This window comes from Lampetra planeri, chromosome 2, assembly GCF_965212315.1.
Source record: "Lampetra planeri chromosome 2, kcLamPlan1.2.h2, whole genome shotgun sequence".
Taxonomy (NCBI): Eukaryota; Metazoa; Chordata; class Hyperoartia; order Petromyzontiformes; family Petromyzontidae; genus Lampetra; species Lampetra planeri.
Window position 1 is genome coordinate 10853605 of NC_136108.1, and position 17900 is coordinate 10871504.

General features: G+C 42.0%; 1 protein-coding gene across 2 annotated transcripts; it reads left to right on the forward strand.

The window, feature by feature from the left end:
• The first annotated feature begins 1172 nt into the window (after positions 1–1172).
• On the forward strand, positions 1173–17803 carry LOC144727759 (coiled-coil domain-containing protein 14-like). Of its 2 annotated transcripts, XM_078606826.1 has the most exons (10): positions 1174–1446; positions 3547–3661; positions 3895–4044; positions 4915–5049; positions 6429–6665; positions 11348–11486; positions 12329–12408; positions 13773–13991; positions 16726–16858; positions 16943–17803. In XM_078606826.1, the coding sequence occupies exons 3-10, from the start codon at positions 3909–3911 to the stop codon at positions 17631–17633; spliced, it is 1770 nt and encodes a 589-aa protein (XP_078462952.1). In that variant the 5' UTR covers positions 1174–1446; positions 3547–3661; positions 3895–3908; the 3' UTR covers positions 17634–17803. The 2 variants fall into 2 exon arrangements, with proteins under 2 accessions (XP_078462961.1, XP_078462952.1); XM_078606835.1 differs by lacking the exon at positions 3547–3661 and having other exon boundaries at positions 1173–1446.
• The last annotated feature ends 97 nt before the right edge of the window (positions 17804–17900 follow it).

Below are 17900 nucleotides of genomic sequence, written 5' to 3' on the forward strand. Positions count from 1 at the left end.
TAGTTCCATTATTGCAATGCAATCATTAACTCACAATTCATTACAGATGTTAGTGTCAGCGTCACAGCAATCTGGACCTACAGACAAAAAGTGTCACCAGAAGAAATAATAAGCCCGGTGATAAGGCAAACCAACACCCAGTTAAACACTCCCCATAATAATTTGTATGGCCCAGATTCTATACTTATAGTATTCTGTGGTATTATCTGTTACTTGTTCGTTTGCAGATTTAGGAAGGACATTTGTGGGAGAGTTGTGGAAAACAAAACTCTTTTTCAGCTTTATTAAACAAAAATACATTTACTGTTCTATTATAAAGTAAATGTGCATCTGGGGTATGATAGAATAGTTCCATCACATTATAATATTCAGTAAAAAAGATACAAATCTAGGGGAAATATTACATTTATAAATCCAATGTCAATACAGTTAACACCCACCGAAAAGCATTTGCATTTGACGGTGAGAAAACTGTTCATAATCAACGTTTTTGGGTTAGATCACGTTATTTATAAATGTGTCGTAACCCTCCACCACCCGACACGGCCAATCAGCAAAAAAAGTGTCACGTTGACAAAAGACAAATAGTTCACTACTTTAGCCCACCGGTGTGTTGGTCGCGAAAGCCTACGTGTTAAACTGAGAAAACTGTTTTTTGTGGTAATTAAAATAAAGTAATGCATATCATTGCCAGTGGTTATTATATATATACCATTGATGGGAAGGCCTGTTTTTAATTGGTTAATAATGCATCCCTAAAATCTGAACATTTGAAAGCGGCGCATCCTTGCTGTGCTCTATTGCTGAATGGAATATTTCACTCAAATCGTAAATCTGCCCGAAAAAATGTATAACCAACATTACAAACTTAATTAAATGGAACACGGCCAGCCATTAAACTTGAGCTTTCTTTCTGTCAAATAATTTATATGCGACAAATATAATTATGATGAATATATACTTATATTTGTGCCATTTTGTCACCCATTAATGCTCATGTACGCAATCATCACACAATGCCTCACACCTGCGTCTCAACAAAAGTGCCAAAAACCATTTCCAGTTTTTTCGAGACTGCCATAATGCTCCCGTAATTAACGTATAATCTAATTTTGAACAAGGCAATCCGTTTCATATTTGAGCACACCTGCCCATGAATACAACAGTATCCTCCCATTTAGCAAAGGACAAGCAAGAAATGTGACTAGGAGCTAAAAGTGTGAACATTTTCAGAGATAAAAGGAATCTTGCATTGCACATCTTTCAAACTTGGTCATAGCCGATTGATTTCAGGTGTAAATAATTAGCCTCGCATTGTGCTGCTATGCAGTTAAAAGGTAATTGAAGCTTGGCGAACTCGTCTGTGTAGGCTTGTGTCGTGCGGAGGGTTCATTTTGTTGAGTTATTCAACAGCTAATGCGAAGGACTCCAGTATTCCTGCATCTTGTGAGTGTTGTTCCTCTTGCCAACAAATTTTGAAACGACACAATGATGCATGATATACTGTGAAAGTGTACCTGTATTACTTTGCATTGATAAATAATGTGGGCATGAAGTGTACCAGAACCATGATTGAGTTGTTTTGCAATTCTGAAAATTGTACACTGGATAGAAAATTACCCCTTTTCCCGTTTTCCATTTGAATGATATATTAACCAAAAAACTACAGCCATGTAGACCATATGCATTTTAAAATAGCAGTAAGTCCCATAAAGTTGAGTATAAATAATAACCTTCCATACGCTGCAGAGGCTCGCCGATCACGCATTTGATGTTTCATTTCTCCATCTGAACAGAGAATAACCTGGGCTAGAGGGTGTTTTAAATGGGCTCGCACATGTTCTAATCCATCCAAACATCACTGTACGTGCTTGTACTTTACATGACAATCTAATCAAATTTTCTGTCCTGTGAGAACCATAAAAGTGAGAGAGAGAACTCCACAAACTTAGTTTGCAGTGCTTCGCTCGAGCAGCTTACATTCACAGATTAATCAGTATTCTGTAAAGTGAAACAATAGTGTTTGCAAAACAGTGGTTGGTTACTGAAATGTATAATACTAAGCCATAAGTGAGCTACGGGATAGCGGTTAAAATTGCCTGAAGGCAATGCCGAAGTCAAGTGCAGAAAAGGAACACCTGTTGGGGAATGGAAAAAAGCATTTTACACACAATCATAATTTATGATAAAAGTCCTTTGACACACGGAACAATGGATTCAGCAACCAGTTTCATTCTTCGCAACGGCTAACAACACCGATGCTCATAGCTCTCGAATGTTTGGGGGTTTTACGGTCTATTTGGCATGATGTCCGACGTTTTGCAGGCAACAATGATACATAATCTAGTCAGAAAGTGAGATTCTTCAATCCGTACCTAATAAGAAGCTCCCAACACATGGAGCGAAGCGGGGCACGTAATGTCAAAACAACACACGGTAACAACCTGAAAACACATCAGAGAGTCACACATCACACCAGCAAAATAAACCCTACGCAGTAGAATCAGTGGTGAGTAATATTTGACCTGGTTCAGGGGTTGCCCACATCCCTTTACTGACCAGCGATCTGGTCAAACAACCCCCATGATCAAAACTGCATAGGGCGTGCCCTTCGTCCAGAATTGTATTTAGAAACCGACAAGACAGCGATGGATGTGTGTTTGTGTTCTGTGCAATGCGAAATACTTGTGAGCGGAGTCAGGGCAAATGTGTGTGCTCGGCCTCTGTATGGGCTGTAAATTATTGTTATTACTTAATAATGGCAGTTACTTACCCAGAAAAGCCTCACTTAAGCTCAATACTAGTTTTTTTCTCCAGAAGGGTCACCCTGCATTGGGAAACTTGGCCAACGTTATTTTTTGAGTGTTTGGTACGTAGTAGGAAATCATCAGAGAACCAGGAGAAAACTCGAGCATACCCAGGAGGTGTCATTCATAGCTCCACACAGATCGTTTAATTTACACGCAGACCCACTGCAGTAAATCTATATAGTATGTGGACCGAGACAATTTGCTGTACTGCCACCTACTGTTCACCAAGCGACCTGTTGCCCCTCGCCTTGCATCGCATGGCAATGAATCAATGCCTGGTGGTGGTTCACCCGTTCAAGTGCTCGCTCTGCTCGGTTAAATGAGAACGGGCGCGCATTCTGGGTGATTTGGTTACAGGCAAACATTGCACGGCGTCGTTTAATTACAATCCTCTACCTACACCCACGTGTTGTATGTCCTGTGCGTATGTTGAACTTGGTTCGCACCGTACGTAGCCAACCGTGCCAATCGGAGGTGCTGATCGGAGTTGTTATGGGGTGTAGTGTGACGCTGTCTCCCCGACAGACCTGGTCTTCACCTGAGGACGGCTGCTTGCGTTGTGGCCGAAACGTCGTGAGAATTATTTTATTATGTTTTATTTTTATTATTTTATTATTTCCCTTCTACGTGACTTTACCGAAAGAACCAAGAAGATAGTTTGTACCATTGGGGACCTCGATGAGTTAGAAAATGCCGTTTGTTCATCCCCAATTTGTATTTCTCCCGAGTTTCTTAGAATTCAGGCTGCACACCCATGGCCAACTGATTAAACTCAAGAGGTCAAACACAGCTGGCTTAACAGTCTACACAAACTCAAACTCCAGCGCCAAGGGTACCGTGAGTCAGCTGATGTGAGGACCACATCACAGTGCATTTTCTCACAGCAAGGCATAGCTTTTAAACCGGTATGTTTGGGGTGAGATAATACCACGTATTTGAAATATGTTTTAACCACAAGGTAAGCAGATATATATACAGCACTGCGTATGTTCCAACACAATGTTGAGTGCAACGACAATATTGTCACCGTGAAAACTGGGGAAATTATATGTTGCGTTTTCTCCTTCGACCATACCGATTCAAGCCACGTTCCCGACAATGAAGCCCGCCGTCAAAAAGGGCGAGAGAAATGCCCCTTCTGGCCCCAAGACAAAGACGAAAGTGGCCAAGTCGGAGGAGAAACGACAGCAGGTGGCCAAAACCGTGAAAAATTCTCAGGCTGGCAGCAAAAAAGGTCAGATGCAAGAATAAATGTCTTACCGCCGTGCCCTCATCCCCTCTGACAACCCGTGTTCGTCACCGTGAAAGTATAACACATTGTCTGCGATGTGAACTTTGATATTTGTATAGACAGCAAGCAAATACTGCAAACTGGGGTAGCTTGAATAATGCAATGCGTGTTTAGTATGTAATGTTGTACGGAATTATGGAGAAAAAGATTAAGTGTTAGCAGCATCTCATCTGTAAGACAATGCCTTGAGTAATTATTTTAATCCGGAATATCCCATCATCGTCCCTAATCGTGTGTAATAATGTACCATCAAAGCGCTGCTAAATTGTAATTGCAGCTGTTGGATGTCGCGGCCAGCAGATGGCAATACATTACTGGAACAGGAGAGTCCTGAAAAATAACCTGCAGAATTTGGCTTGGGAGACATTGGAGGACAAATATAGCCAAGGCTACATTAATGCAGAAGCATATGCAGTTAAACCTGCTGCAAAGGGCATAGGTAAATGTCTAATATTAACGTATCGAAAAATTACCTCCCCAGCTGTTGCCACCACTGGCTTGTCAGAATTGCAAACGGTAAGAGGCGATTAATAATCACGATGTCCATGTAACGTGATCTGATGCAAGACTCGGGGGGGCTTGCAAGATGAGTATAATAATACGACAATATGCCACCCTACATGCCATTCCCTACAACGGCGAGATCATTTTTGTAATAACAGATGATCAAATTGACAGGATATTAAGGCAAGCGGTATCCTATCACGCACGTGTTGTTGGGGCGATTTTAGCGTACTATATATATTTTGTGTAAACCTATTTAACCCACGTTATCCATCGTGTGACCGGCCGGCCCCTCCTTATCCCCAATAGCATCCTCCCAGGTGCCCAGGCAGGGTGTTCCCCAACTCTCCTCCCACGCTGCCACCGACTGTTACGCGGAGGCGAAGGTGGTGATGCCTTTGGCCAGGGGATTTCGCGGTGGCGTGCGGCCAACGAGTGCCAGAGGCAAGGCTCGCTCGCCCCTGTTGCTCAGGGTTTGTTGCCGCACGAACACCAACGCCGCCGAGCATGGGTCCACTCGGAGGAGTGCACGCAGCTATGGAAACTGTAACCATGATAACAGTTCCCTGGCGACCCATTCCTAATCTTCAAACAGGGCAGAGTGGATTAGGGAACTCGCCTCTACAAATGACGGGGTCCGTTGGTAGGGGGCGCAATAGTTGCGCGTTGGCTCAATGCGAGAAGACCTCTGTTATCCTCACCCCCATGGTGTTGTGCTACCAGTGTGCTGCAGACTTCGGGGCAATTGATTCTAGCGTGATGTAAAACACAATGACCGCTTTGTGTTGTTTAACCTATAACATGAATCAATGCATACGTGGTCATAATCGTATGTCCACAAAATGTGCATGCGAATAATGTAAAGCATTACAGTACCGTATATTTATTTGGCCAACCGTTATAGCCATTAGTATTCCACGTCAATTTCCACACACATTTTAAAAGGAGCTGTGAAAGTAATTTTAGAAGCTTTTACGTGACGTGTCTTATGGAACAAGTGGGGCAGTTTTTTAGCACACCGCTCTCGGAACCCACAGCACAGATTCAGAGCCCACAGCACATATTCAAATTCCACAGCACAGATTCAAATCCCACAGCACAGATTTAAATGCCACTGATGTAAGAAGGCATGACCGAGACGTAACTGCTTTGGTAACGACAGTTTTATTCATGCCTGATGAAAATTTGACATCCCCAGGCTTTTCTGCCATAGGGATAATTTGGCCACACTTGATCATGTCTGTCTGCAAGGCATGGGAAGGCTTTCATGCCATAGGCATAGGGGATTAACAAATGGATGTAAATTATCATAAATTTTTAGTGCTGCATTTATGATCTTCAAAGTATAATTCTTAAAACCATCATATCAACACATATCCAGTAAATGAAATGTTTTTTTTTATTGCTGCTGCCAGGATCATTTTACATTCTTTCAAATTGCATCACAATATTTTTTTTTATAAAGCATACAATATTACAATACTATACAGTAGAGCAGGTACACCAGGTTGGTTAGGATAGACATAATTAGGAATTGGGAGCGAAAAAAACCACTTCATACTTTTATCATCAGTAGCCATGATCAATCCACTGCTTGATGAAGACCTTCCCAAAGCCGTCGCCTTCTTAGTCCTACAATGTAACATTTTCTGTAACGCCCTCGGGCAATGCTGAAGGATTGCACAATCCTTGTATCGAGTGCCTCAACGTTTGTACACAAGGATTAGTGCTACCACCCAAAATATAGTGCATGCGTTAAATTAAACATGTATGCAGTATTTGTTTTGCATGACATGTATTTTTTTGTAATATTACATTTACAGGTCTTAACCACCATGGGATGACAGTGATGGATCAGAGTTGGCTGCACGGTGCTAAAGAGTCGTCAAATGTCGATCAGGGGCTAAGCCAGCCGATTACAGACAGAGTCCACAAACCTGGGAACCACATCGTTGAAAATGAGGATGGTACCAACAGCACCAGCCACCAGGTGTCGCCACCAAAAACCCACACAGTGAGAGAATTGCTTGTGGAGCTCAAATCCTTGCTCACAGGACAAGGTAGAGGATTTATTTTTATCTGCATGTACTTTACATTCAGACCTCTAGTGTTGTGTCAGCTGGCATTCTTACAAACAACACTGCGAGCATTGCTGTTTTTTTTTTTTCCCAAAGCCCTCTTAAACCCATCTGGCAATTCACACTGAAGAGTCCTTCCTGTATATTGTATGGCTGCAGCAAATACAGTATACAGGTTGACCCATGTGTTTCTAGGTACCTCACAAAAATGATAGCGACACATTCTGGAGAAACAATATTTTCATTTCGAGCCTGTCCTCCCACCAATCTCAATACACATAGATATTAAGTCTCTGAACACTCTTTCCAAAATATAACACTGTCGCGTTCACAATATTTCATCACCTGCGGAGACGAAAGAGGGTCATTAGAAATCAGTGTGGAATAAATAATCAATCAATAATCCATTGGGTCTTTCGGTAAAGTCATGTAGATGGGTTCAAAGCCATCGCCTTCTCAGTCCTGCTTTAAGTCAAGATTTGGAATCAATAAATTAATATATCACTAGGTATAAACTGTACCATGTTTTCCAGATTATAAGACACTGGAGAGTGAGACACACCCCTAAACCTGTACTCAATGCCAATAAAGTTATACAAATCTGGTCACGCATACAAACCACATAAGACACCCCCCCACCCCAACTTTTGCTTAACATTAAAGGGGGGGGGGGGATTCCAAAGAACACAGGATGAGATGTTACTATCCTTTGTGCAAGCACTTCCAAGAGTTCATGAACAGTGAGCCTGGTGAAATTTGGGGAGCGCATCGTCAGTAGTGAACCTTTGGTTCCTAGGGTGTTTCGGCCTTTCATACTATACACCCTCCCCAAAGGCGGCCAGCGACAGGGTGATCAATCCTACGCTTGCGTCCCATTCCCAATTAGTCATAGGAGTTGCCTTGTTGTTGATAGCCAACATCCCATGGGACTATGCATGGCAGGGGTGTCCTCCTCCCTGAGTCAAGCATTGTTGACTGCATACCTCCTGGCCCTCTCACTTTGGGGCCCAGCTGGGGTCTTTCCTCTTCATCCAGAGCCACTGACTGCTGCCTTCTGCCGCCTCTGATACAGCTCTGATTGCCGAACGCTGGCTCTGGCCCTTAATTCCCAGGTCTCTAAGCAGTCTGGTTGTAGATGTTGCCACAAAACCTCTGCAGCCCACCTCCACTGGTCGGACTTCTGTGTTCCAGCCATGATGCCGTGCTTCGGCAGCTAGATTGGCATAGCGCAGATGTTTTCGCTCATAAGCCTCATCTACTGAGTCCTCCCAGGGTACTGTGAGCTCAATGATGAAGACCTTCTTGAGCGAACGGGACCAGAGCACCATGTCAGGTCTTAGGGTGGTGGTTGCGATCTCCGGAGGAAACACAAGTTGCCGGCCAATGTCAGCTAGCATTTTCCAGTCGCGGGCCAAGCGCAGCTGGTCTCGCTCTATTGGTGTAGAGCCGCTCTTCGGTGGTTTAGCCCCTTCGTGGACAAAGGTCGTCCGTAAGGGGTGTGATGCTGCTGGGGGTGGTAGGGAGTTGGTGGCAGCTCGCTTGTCCTCCAGGGCGGACGCAAGGTTTTTAAGGACTTGGTTGTGACGCCAAGTGTAGCGTCCTTGGGTGAGGCTTGTTTTACACCCTGTGAGAATGTGCCTGAGGTTGGCTGGCATGGAACAGAGGGCACAGTCCGGATCTTCACCATACCATTGGTGAAGATTAACTGGTGTTGGAAGGACGTCATATGTTGCTCTGATGGAAAAGCTCAACCGCCTCGCTTCCATGGCCCACAGATCCTTCCAGCTGATCTTCCTCTTCTCCACACTGTCCCATCGAGTCCACTGTCCCTGTTTGGCAAGAGAGACTGCCTTGGCCCACCTTGCAGCCTCCTCCTGATGGCGTACTTCCTGCACTACCATCTTCCGCCGCTCTGGTGCAGTGGCCTTACTCCAAGCAGCACGGCTAGTTAGCCCAAGGCCTCCTCTCCCTTGCTGAACATGACCCACAATGTCAGCATGTCTGAGGGCTGCTGTTGCCTCCTGGACTGCTTTTCCTGGCCTCCATTTGCGCCCAGTTGCCAAGGTCGGCGCATTGTTGCTCACCACTGGGTCTCGAGATTCATTCATCTCGAGAGGGGGGTAATATGCACATTATGGTTTCCTATTTGTGCAACTACAAATTGATTTGTATATTTGAAGATAGATTATATGTGCACACTATACCTTCAAGTGGAATGCTAATTACCATCGCTATCAGCTAACCCTTACAAAAAAGCATGTTCATATTCGTGTGTTAAAATAAAAAGGTAATATACGATAAAGCCCTCTGCCAATCAACTTTGGAATGAAGATATTCCCAAAGTGTCAGGGGGTTGTTTGACCATACTTTACCACACCCATTTGGATGGATTGGTAGAGGTGAGTTCACAACCCGTTAACATATCAATCCCCACAAATGTTAGCCGTGATCAGGAAATAAACTGTGGTCACCATGTTTTGTAGCAACTAGACACTACCCACCTACTACTAAATAACTGAGAGAGAAAAATAGACTCCTACTGCGATATGTAGCACGCTATGGAGAAATAGTCACCAACTCTTACAAGTAGGGAAAGGTTGAAGGCAGCGGTGTAAACAAGGTCTTCTGGTTTTATTGGTTGGGCTACGTGTTAAAAATTATTCTCTCAAGCTTTTCCCATGTGTTGCTCTCAGGAGTTGATTTGGCTGCAAAAAACTTTCGTGTCAAATTGAAGTAAAATATGACCCTCTAGGACACAGGATAACTAAACTCGTACAGTAGCTAAATTTTTTCTATAAAACATAGCTGAAAATAATTGCAATTTTTTTGTCATGCACGTACGATCATTTTACTGGCAGCTCAACAATTAATTCGATTAATAAGGCTTCCTTAAACAATGGACCTTTGATCGCTGAGCATGGTGAAGGATGAAAATAAGTAAGTAACTGGGGAGAGAAATCCTAAAAGAGACAAGATAGAGAACTAAAATAATGTCTTTTAAACAGGTGGGTCGTCAACATGGACGTAAGTCTCCATTGACTACGAATTCCCCAACCTCTTCAAGGGTTGGGAATTTCGAAGGCTGGGCACTCGACAAACAGAAGCCGTTCGCATCCCCCCAGGCTCGAAACGTGGGGCATGGGTATCACGAGTAGGGCACGATCGATATATCTCATTGGAGTGTACGGTTGAATTCACTCCTGAATGTGTGGTGTAGCAAGCCCATCTAAGCAAAACCAATAGACAAATAGTGCAAGAGAAAATAGGAAATGAAAAAAAGTGCAAATATGCAGACAATATTTGGGTTGAGGTAGAATTCTATTTTTTGTGACTGCCCTTCAAATGAACCTTTTTTTCGTGAACTAATATTTTTTTATACCATTCTGAAAACTTTGTGATTGGGAAACCATGGAGGAGAAGTGGCACAAATGTTTTCATTTACGGTTGGATTGTTATTTCTGCGAACGATTTCCATTCCATCATTATATAAGTAATCAACAACGCTTGATTACAGTAATGCACATTGTGTACTGTATGTGCATATATTGTTCTCAAAACATTGCTCCCACAGTGTAAATATATAGTATTGTTCTATTATGCATTGTTGTATACAGTATAATAATGGCCTGTTTATAGTGTAAGGTTTATATTTCAAAATATTTCGCCCAGAGGGTCTCTATGACCCAGCTTCCCACCCTTCTTCCCTGCGGTGCCTGCCATATTCTTGGTTCTTTCGGTAAAGTCACGTAGATAGAAAACAAAAATCTAAATTTAAAGCAAAAACCCACGACGTTTCGATCGCAACACAAGCGGTCTTCATCAGGTGGAGAGAAAAGAGGGGGCCAGCCTCCAAATGTAGCTGCTTTCAGGGTTCCAGAGTGAGTGGGCGGCGGAAAGATCTATGCAAGCGACAGGGGGAGAGGGATGGGGTTGAGCAGAGATGGGGGGAGAGGGGTAGAGATGTGAGGAGGGAGGAATTGCACCTCGGTACACCCATCAGACAATGGGGGGGGCTGTCCTGTTTCCTCACGCAGCAGGGGAGAGGGAGTAGGAGGACAGGGGAGCTCCGTGTGGTTGAACACATGTACGATGTTGATTCTCTATTATTAGGCACACAACAATGCACACACAATGTCACGTTAATATCCCCTTGGCTAAAAGGAGAACAAAAAAAGACTAGCATCAAGTTGATAATATGTTTTTGTCAACTGCATCCAACCTGCACCTACCAGCATGGGTGAAGTATGGTCAAACAACATCCATGCGCTGGGCAGTGGATTGACAAAAGGGTTGTAAAGAAGTATTATTCTCGTTCCTTGGAAATATATTTGCAACACTGCTGATCTAAGGTGGGTATGGCAGCTGACCGCAACTATTGGTAACATTTCTGTGCGACACAATTGGCCAATAGGGTTGAGTGTGACTGATTTGACATTAAACAATAATAAGCATTTACCGACGTGCTAGAATGACACGCGCGAGTGTTATAGAGTATCATATTTTGGTACATGACAGCACTTGGCAGACAGAGAGCAAGGCACAGACCCTGCCAGGCAATCCCTCAAGACTGTATGTAGTGTGTGTGGGTTTATCTCTCGAGTGACAGAGTTAAATATAAAATATATGGGGTATGCTCATGGCGTAACTGTTTAATGTCTGTGCAGGAGAGAACGTAGCACGCCTGGTGAAAGAGCTGGAAGAAAAGGTCCCAACCTTGCCGTCAGCAGTGAGCGGTGTTACCACCCAGGCTGACATCGCTTTGGCCTTGCTGCCTCTGCGCAGTGAGAACATCCAACTGCGAAGGTGGCACTCATTACATTGACACCACGTTGAACCAATGCAACTTTCTTAATAGGGAAAAAAGTGAAAATGCATTGCCATTCACGGACTGTATATGTTTTTAGCATCTTCCCATCGAGGTGGTGAAGGCCATTCCATTTCCCTACCTCATTCCCCATCTGAAACACTTGTTCTCTACCTTGCTCTATGCTATATAGCACAATTACATTCCCACGTGCATTACAAATTATTCACTGCAGTAATAACATGTAACTAGATTTGCGCAATGAACCTCGCAACCTGAATTTGATTTCTGGCCATGGCTAGCATCGGTGACGAGTCATATTTGAACTGGTCCTGGGCCCCCCACCCCCTTCACCAACCTACACGGAGCAGCATGGTGAAGTATGGTGTGCAGTGGCCTTAATCAGGCAGCAGAGTGATAACAGCTTGTAAATGAAACTAAATGTATTCAAGACATGGAGTGTTGTTGTGACTTTAGACACAACATTCATATTATAATCCAAGACTAAAATATACTCAGTAAATATGTAAAGAATGTATTTACACTGAGCATTCTCCAATTACACCTGTTGACATACACTTCGTGCGGCCAGATGGTGTTTGACTCAGAATATGAAGTTTGTACGTTCACTCTTCAATCAAACTGGCGAATTATCTGAATGCAATGCCATTCTGAAACTTAGTCTTAGGACCCAGTCTTAAGACTCGGTGAGGCTTTCCAGGACAATTAAAAGGCATCATTATTATATTCTGCCCCAGCCAGAGAATATGAATGCTGCCATATTTTACGTGAGAAAAAAATATATAAACATGTTAAAACACTTTCAATGTGTTATGTTTAGAAAAATTAAAGAGATGAATGAAGAACTGAGACAACATGAAAGACAAGCGAATGCAACAACAGCAGCATCAGACGTGAAAGGTATGTACAAACTCTAATCTTAAAAGATGTACTGACATTTGTGCTATAAAAGCAAAACGCTGCTACCATGACGGCTCATTCATTTGAACAGGAAATTATCATGTGGTACAGTACACCTTTAAGTGCTGGTTGAGTTTGTAGGGCATTGAGTCTATTGTATTTCAGCAATGATGCATTCTGCAAGACCTCCTGCTAACAACTAAGATTAGCAGATTATATTTAGCTTCATTGCTAGTGCATTTACTTATTCGTTTCCTAACAAACACTTTTTAATGTACAGCATATGAATGCGTATATTGGTGAATACTTGAGCCTTTTACACCCCTGGTGATATTAACATTCGGTGTGTAACGATGCATCGATTCGATAGAAGGGTAAAAAAACAATTATCATATTTTTTACTGGCAAATGAGGTTCCAATGGTGTAAATGCTTACCCCGAGCTCTCATACTCTGATGGTGCATTGTCCTTGAGTTGTGCGCCTTTTGGCGTCATCTGGTCCAACACCATGTGAGGCTAGGCTCTAAGGAAAGCTGTCTCGGGTGTGGACCAATCAACTTCAAGGACAGTGCAAATATTATCAGAGTTATGTTTTTTGTTTGCATTATGGCTGCAGGTATTGTGGTCTATGCAAACATGACTCCTTGTAAAAAAGGTGTCAGTTTTGTTGCCAGATAGAAGGGTAAAAAAACTATTATCATATTTTTTACTGGCAAATGAGGTTCTAATGGTGATGCATCGATTCGTCAATTAATATAATTTTTTATGCAGACGATAATTGCATAGAATCTCATATGTAAGAATCGAGTAAGGTAATGTGTTCATATAACTAACCCCACTCGTGGCCACTACATTCACCACAATGTTAAATAAAATTATTTAATGGAATGCAATACTGAATTGCAATAACTTTACAAAAACGGGGGGTAAGGGGGGGGTGTTGAATTGATACACCTTAGAAACATTAATTTAATGGATAAAGTATGTCTAATCTACATATCAATGTTATTCTCTATGCGCAAGACTTTCTATCTATGAGGCCCTTCGTGGTTTTGGGCCTGTATATTTACAAGAACTGTTGGTAGCTTACGCTCCATGAATGTTGAACTCTTGGTAGTTGCTAGATGTATTTGAAAGTGGGCCAAGTGCCTTCAGTTGGTATGCTCCCTGCCTTTGGCAATGGAACTTTGTCCCAAGGAATGCTGATGTGACACATTAAATGTATTTGCATTTGCTTATCCTTTGGCTGGATTGATTGGCCAGTGGTTTTAGAGTTTTTTTTGTTAAGTGCCCTCGGATGCTTTTCATTAACAGCGCTGTACAAAAGCAACATGTATTGAAATGTATGTTCACTCTTTCCCAAGGATTAGCACTTCATGAAAAAAACTCATTTCTGCAAAAGCAACTGCAAGAGAGCCGGAAGCAAGCGGAACAGTTGGAGAAGGAAAAATGGGGCCTACACGAGGCACTGCAGCAGCAGAGCGAACAGCACGACAGGGCAGCACAGAATCTGCAAGAGCGCGAGAGGAATTTCCTTTGCCAAAAGCAGCAGCTGGAAATTGAGCTAAGGCGTGCAGAGTCAGGCATGTTATACAGTAAAGTGCATGTGTATGAACAAAAAAAACCCATCTATACAGAACAGTTTCATACAAAATGTAAATTTTCAGATTCGGTGCCATATTGTTAGTTCGTCGAGCTAGATTTCAGCCCTTTGTCAATCCAGCGCTGGATGAAGGCTTCCCCACACCATGCTTAGGGGGATTGCTTGACCATACCTCACTACACTGCTCAGTGGGGGTTGGTGAAGTCGGGGAGCAGGACCTGTTCAGAAATCACTCGCCACTTATATTCGTAAAGGATTCATCACAGATTCATCACAGACCCATAAGGTTGCATTGCAGTCCCATAAGGATTTAGATCAGTGTTTAAATGTAATTAGGCTCCTTCGGCAATTAAAAATAATATCAGACGAGTGGAAAAACATTTTGATAATCAAGAATACCTACTTGATCAGAATGACAATGAAAGTGCTCAGGGCACTCTGGGCTCTCATTCAATTGCCTTTCATTTTCATTTGACATATTGGCACGTGTTAGCCCACAGATTCATCATCTATCCTGAGAGTAGATCAATGCAAAAGATTTGTATACAATACAGGGTATATCAATTTAACTACTGGTTCAAGGATTATTACATGATACTGTTATATCGTACAATGCCTGTAGAACTTTCTCAATCATCATCGGGTACGGTCAGTCCACTGCTAGATGAAGGCCTCTTTATACCGCCGCCGTCCCCGTCATATATGCACACGATGCCGCTATCCATCTCACTCCCACACTTAAGCTGTTCTCATTACTCCCACTCTGTAGTCGTCATCCTCTTGGGAATGTTTTCTCCTTTGGCTGCCATTTATCCTCAGTCTTCATTGGCCATTATCCCTGCAAGTGATATGTGCTGCTCAAGTCCAGTTTCCTTTTTTTTTTCAAGGACATAATACACCTCCTTCCCATATCTGTCCAGTCACATAAAAATATATAAAATATGTTTTTATACACCCCATCAGCCACACGGTCTTCTGAGTGCCCTTCATTTACACAACATTGATTCAACACAAGCAAACTAGATTTATGTTGACACTGTTTCACCACAAGTCAGACTTGCTTCATCCAATGCTGGTAAACTGACAGATGTTTATGGGAAAGGACTCTCTCAGATATGTCCCAGTTCAATGCAAAACTATATAATACACATTACAAGATGATAATAATCATAATTGTGAAGAATATAAGTAATAAAATAAACATGTAGACCTCCCCAAAAAACCACTATTATGGAGAAAACAAGTACTTTATACAACATCCCAGCAGCCGCACTATTTACAGTCAATATGACGTCTTTGTTTGTGTCCGTTCCCTGATCCATGCATCTCATTTTTATTAAGTATTTTATCCCACTTTTGATTGATATCCACAGATAGTAGCTTTCATTATTTTATCCTGTGAAGGCGAGTGTTCAAGTTTTAAATTTCACATCAAAGGCTTCCCCTCATTTCAAAAACATTATTTTGCTTGAGAGAGCTGCATAAAATTATTGTGCTAAAAAAATTACACAGGGATCATAACACGTAAGAGGTCACAACAATGGAAGCATGAAAGCAGCAAAAAGAAAGTTTATGATTGGGGAATTGTAAATACTCGCTCCTGGTAGAGAACATTGGATTCATTATCTATGCGAAAGAAAGTAACAAGATACACATTAGAAGAGGAATAAGACAATGAGATGGGCTCTCATTAAGGTTTCTAAAGTAACTTTGGAAGGACTTTCTGCACTAAAATAATTTATTTTTGGGTAAATATGGTATCTCATTACGAAAAATGTTTCCTGAACCAAAAGCCTTTAACATCCTTTATTGTATAACTTTCAATAATTGTTCATCAGATTGAGTGGCTAGCCTATCTCATATAAACTGTGGTCAATCTGTATACTTAGCATAATGTTCACTCTTTCATACTAATAAGGGGTGCAACTATTATGATCATTACTATAATACAAACTTCTGTAATTATACTTATTTTACAGGACACAGACATATATAATTCGAGCATGGATTAATAACATTGTGGCCGGGATAATGAAGTCCATACAGTACGACAATTTAGCTTTCATTTCACAAGTCGAGGTGCTAGAGCGTTGAGCCATTTAACATAATTCTTGACTGTATAATATTATAATTAATCCATGCTTTCCTACTCTGTGAATGGGAAATGATTAACATGGCAAATGCAACAGAATGAAGCAGATTAAAAACGTAGCTTTAGAACAATTGGAATGAAATGAAAGCTCAAGGGTTTTTTTTCAAGCCACCTGATGTTTCGTTGCCCCAGAGCTCCTGGTGGAGGCCTTTTCGACCAGTAGTGGCACGATCAAGCAATTACAGGGCTGCACCGTTACCATTTCATTCAAATACATGTTGCACAAATGTTATTCTTGTGAGTTTACTGCGAGTCACTGCGTGACTGGCCAAACGGCATCAAAATATGTACTATGTTATGAGCATTAACCAGAGGTGTGGACTCGAGTCATGTGACTTGGACTCGAGTCAGACTCGAGTCATGAATTTGATGACTTGCGACTCGACTTGGACTTGCATAACAATGACTTTGTCCCACCTCTGAGATGTGGACTCGAGTCATGTGACTTGGACTCGAGTCAGACTCGAGTCATGAATTTGATGACTTGCGACTCGACTTGGACTTGCATAACAATGACTTTGTCCCACCTCTGGCATTAACCATGATCATTTGTTGTTGTCAGACCTGACAGACGTTCATATCAGCGTACAGAACCTGCACGAGCAGCTGGAAGCTTCTGATCGAGAAAAGCAGATCCTACAAATGAGCTTGAAAGGGAAAGAATTTGAGATGAAGAGGATGCAAGACATGACAAGGCAGGCTATACAATCACATTAACGTACTCTATTTCATGCTTTATATATAAAAAGGTAAACTATTTTATCGGTGTATTTTCACAGGGCCCTGCAGCATAAAATGTCTCTCCTTTTGTTGGACTTGGATGTAAACACTGTCCGAAGTAAATGTACATCTCAAGACAACGACTATTCAACTTGGCGCCTTCCAGAACATGAGCATACCTCTTACTTATCCATAGCAATAGGTACAAATAATAACTCGAGTAATAATGGTGGTTTGGTCCAAAGGACTGATTCACCTGCAATTAAACAATTTGTTAACAATGAAGGAAATGATGCTACGAAAGGAGCTACATGCAATAAAGGACGCCCATCTCGACAAAAGGACGTTTGTAAGCTTCCTCACGTTCCAATCTCTCCAGCTTTGCTGATAGAAACAATGGTTCCTGAAAGGGACAGTGGTGTTGCGGTTGAAGAAAAAGAACAATCGTACAAATCTCCAACAACCAATGCGATAAGTGTGAACGAACGCCATCGAATGGAGGACAGTGGTCTCTTTACCCCATCTGGACCCATGGTGATCCGTAATTCATTGAACAAGGAGACATACCAACCAGCAGAAAATGTCAGCTTTAACAAGATGCAAGTGCAGTCGGCACTCTCTGACAGCTTATCTACATTTTCCTCATTTACAACTCACGATGATCAAGAATTTAGGAATGGATTGGCAGTACTGGATTCTAATATCTCCAGACTGCAAAGCAATCTGAGATCTGAATGGTTACGAAAATAAGAAGTAAATAGCTGGACACAATACTTTACATTAACACCTGAACACATGTTTGCAATGTAAAACGCAATGTTTTAATGCAGCATAACAAAAATCGTATTAAGTATAATGACAGCATGGCAGCAATTGGTATTCTTAAGCCAATGTTTGTGTTTATGAATAAAGATGTTTTTAATGATTAAAATGGTGCGACTATTCTATGCCATCAAGTTGTAATGGACATTTAACACTTTGAAGACACAATAATGAAACTACAACGTATATATATTT

What these genes read in the sequence shown, in the direction of transcription:
- LOC144727759 (XM_078606835.1), top strand. Translation starts at nt 3,909, where the DNA reads ATGAAGCCCGCCGTCAAAAAGGGCGAGAGAAATGCCCCTTCTGGCCCC. An exon ending in TCAGGCTGGCAGCAAAAAAG is followed by an intron (nt 4,045 to 4,914) that starts GTCAGATGCAAG and finishes TATCCCCAATAG; the next exon opens with CATCCTCCCAGGTGCCCAGG. An exon ending in GAGAACATCCAACTGCGAAG is followed by an intron (nt 11,487 to 12,328) that starts GTGGCACTCATT and finishes TGTTATGTTTAG; the next exon opens with AAAAATTAAAGAGATGAATG.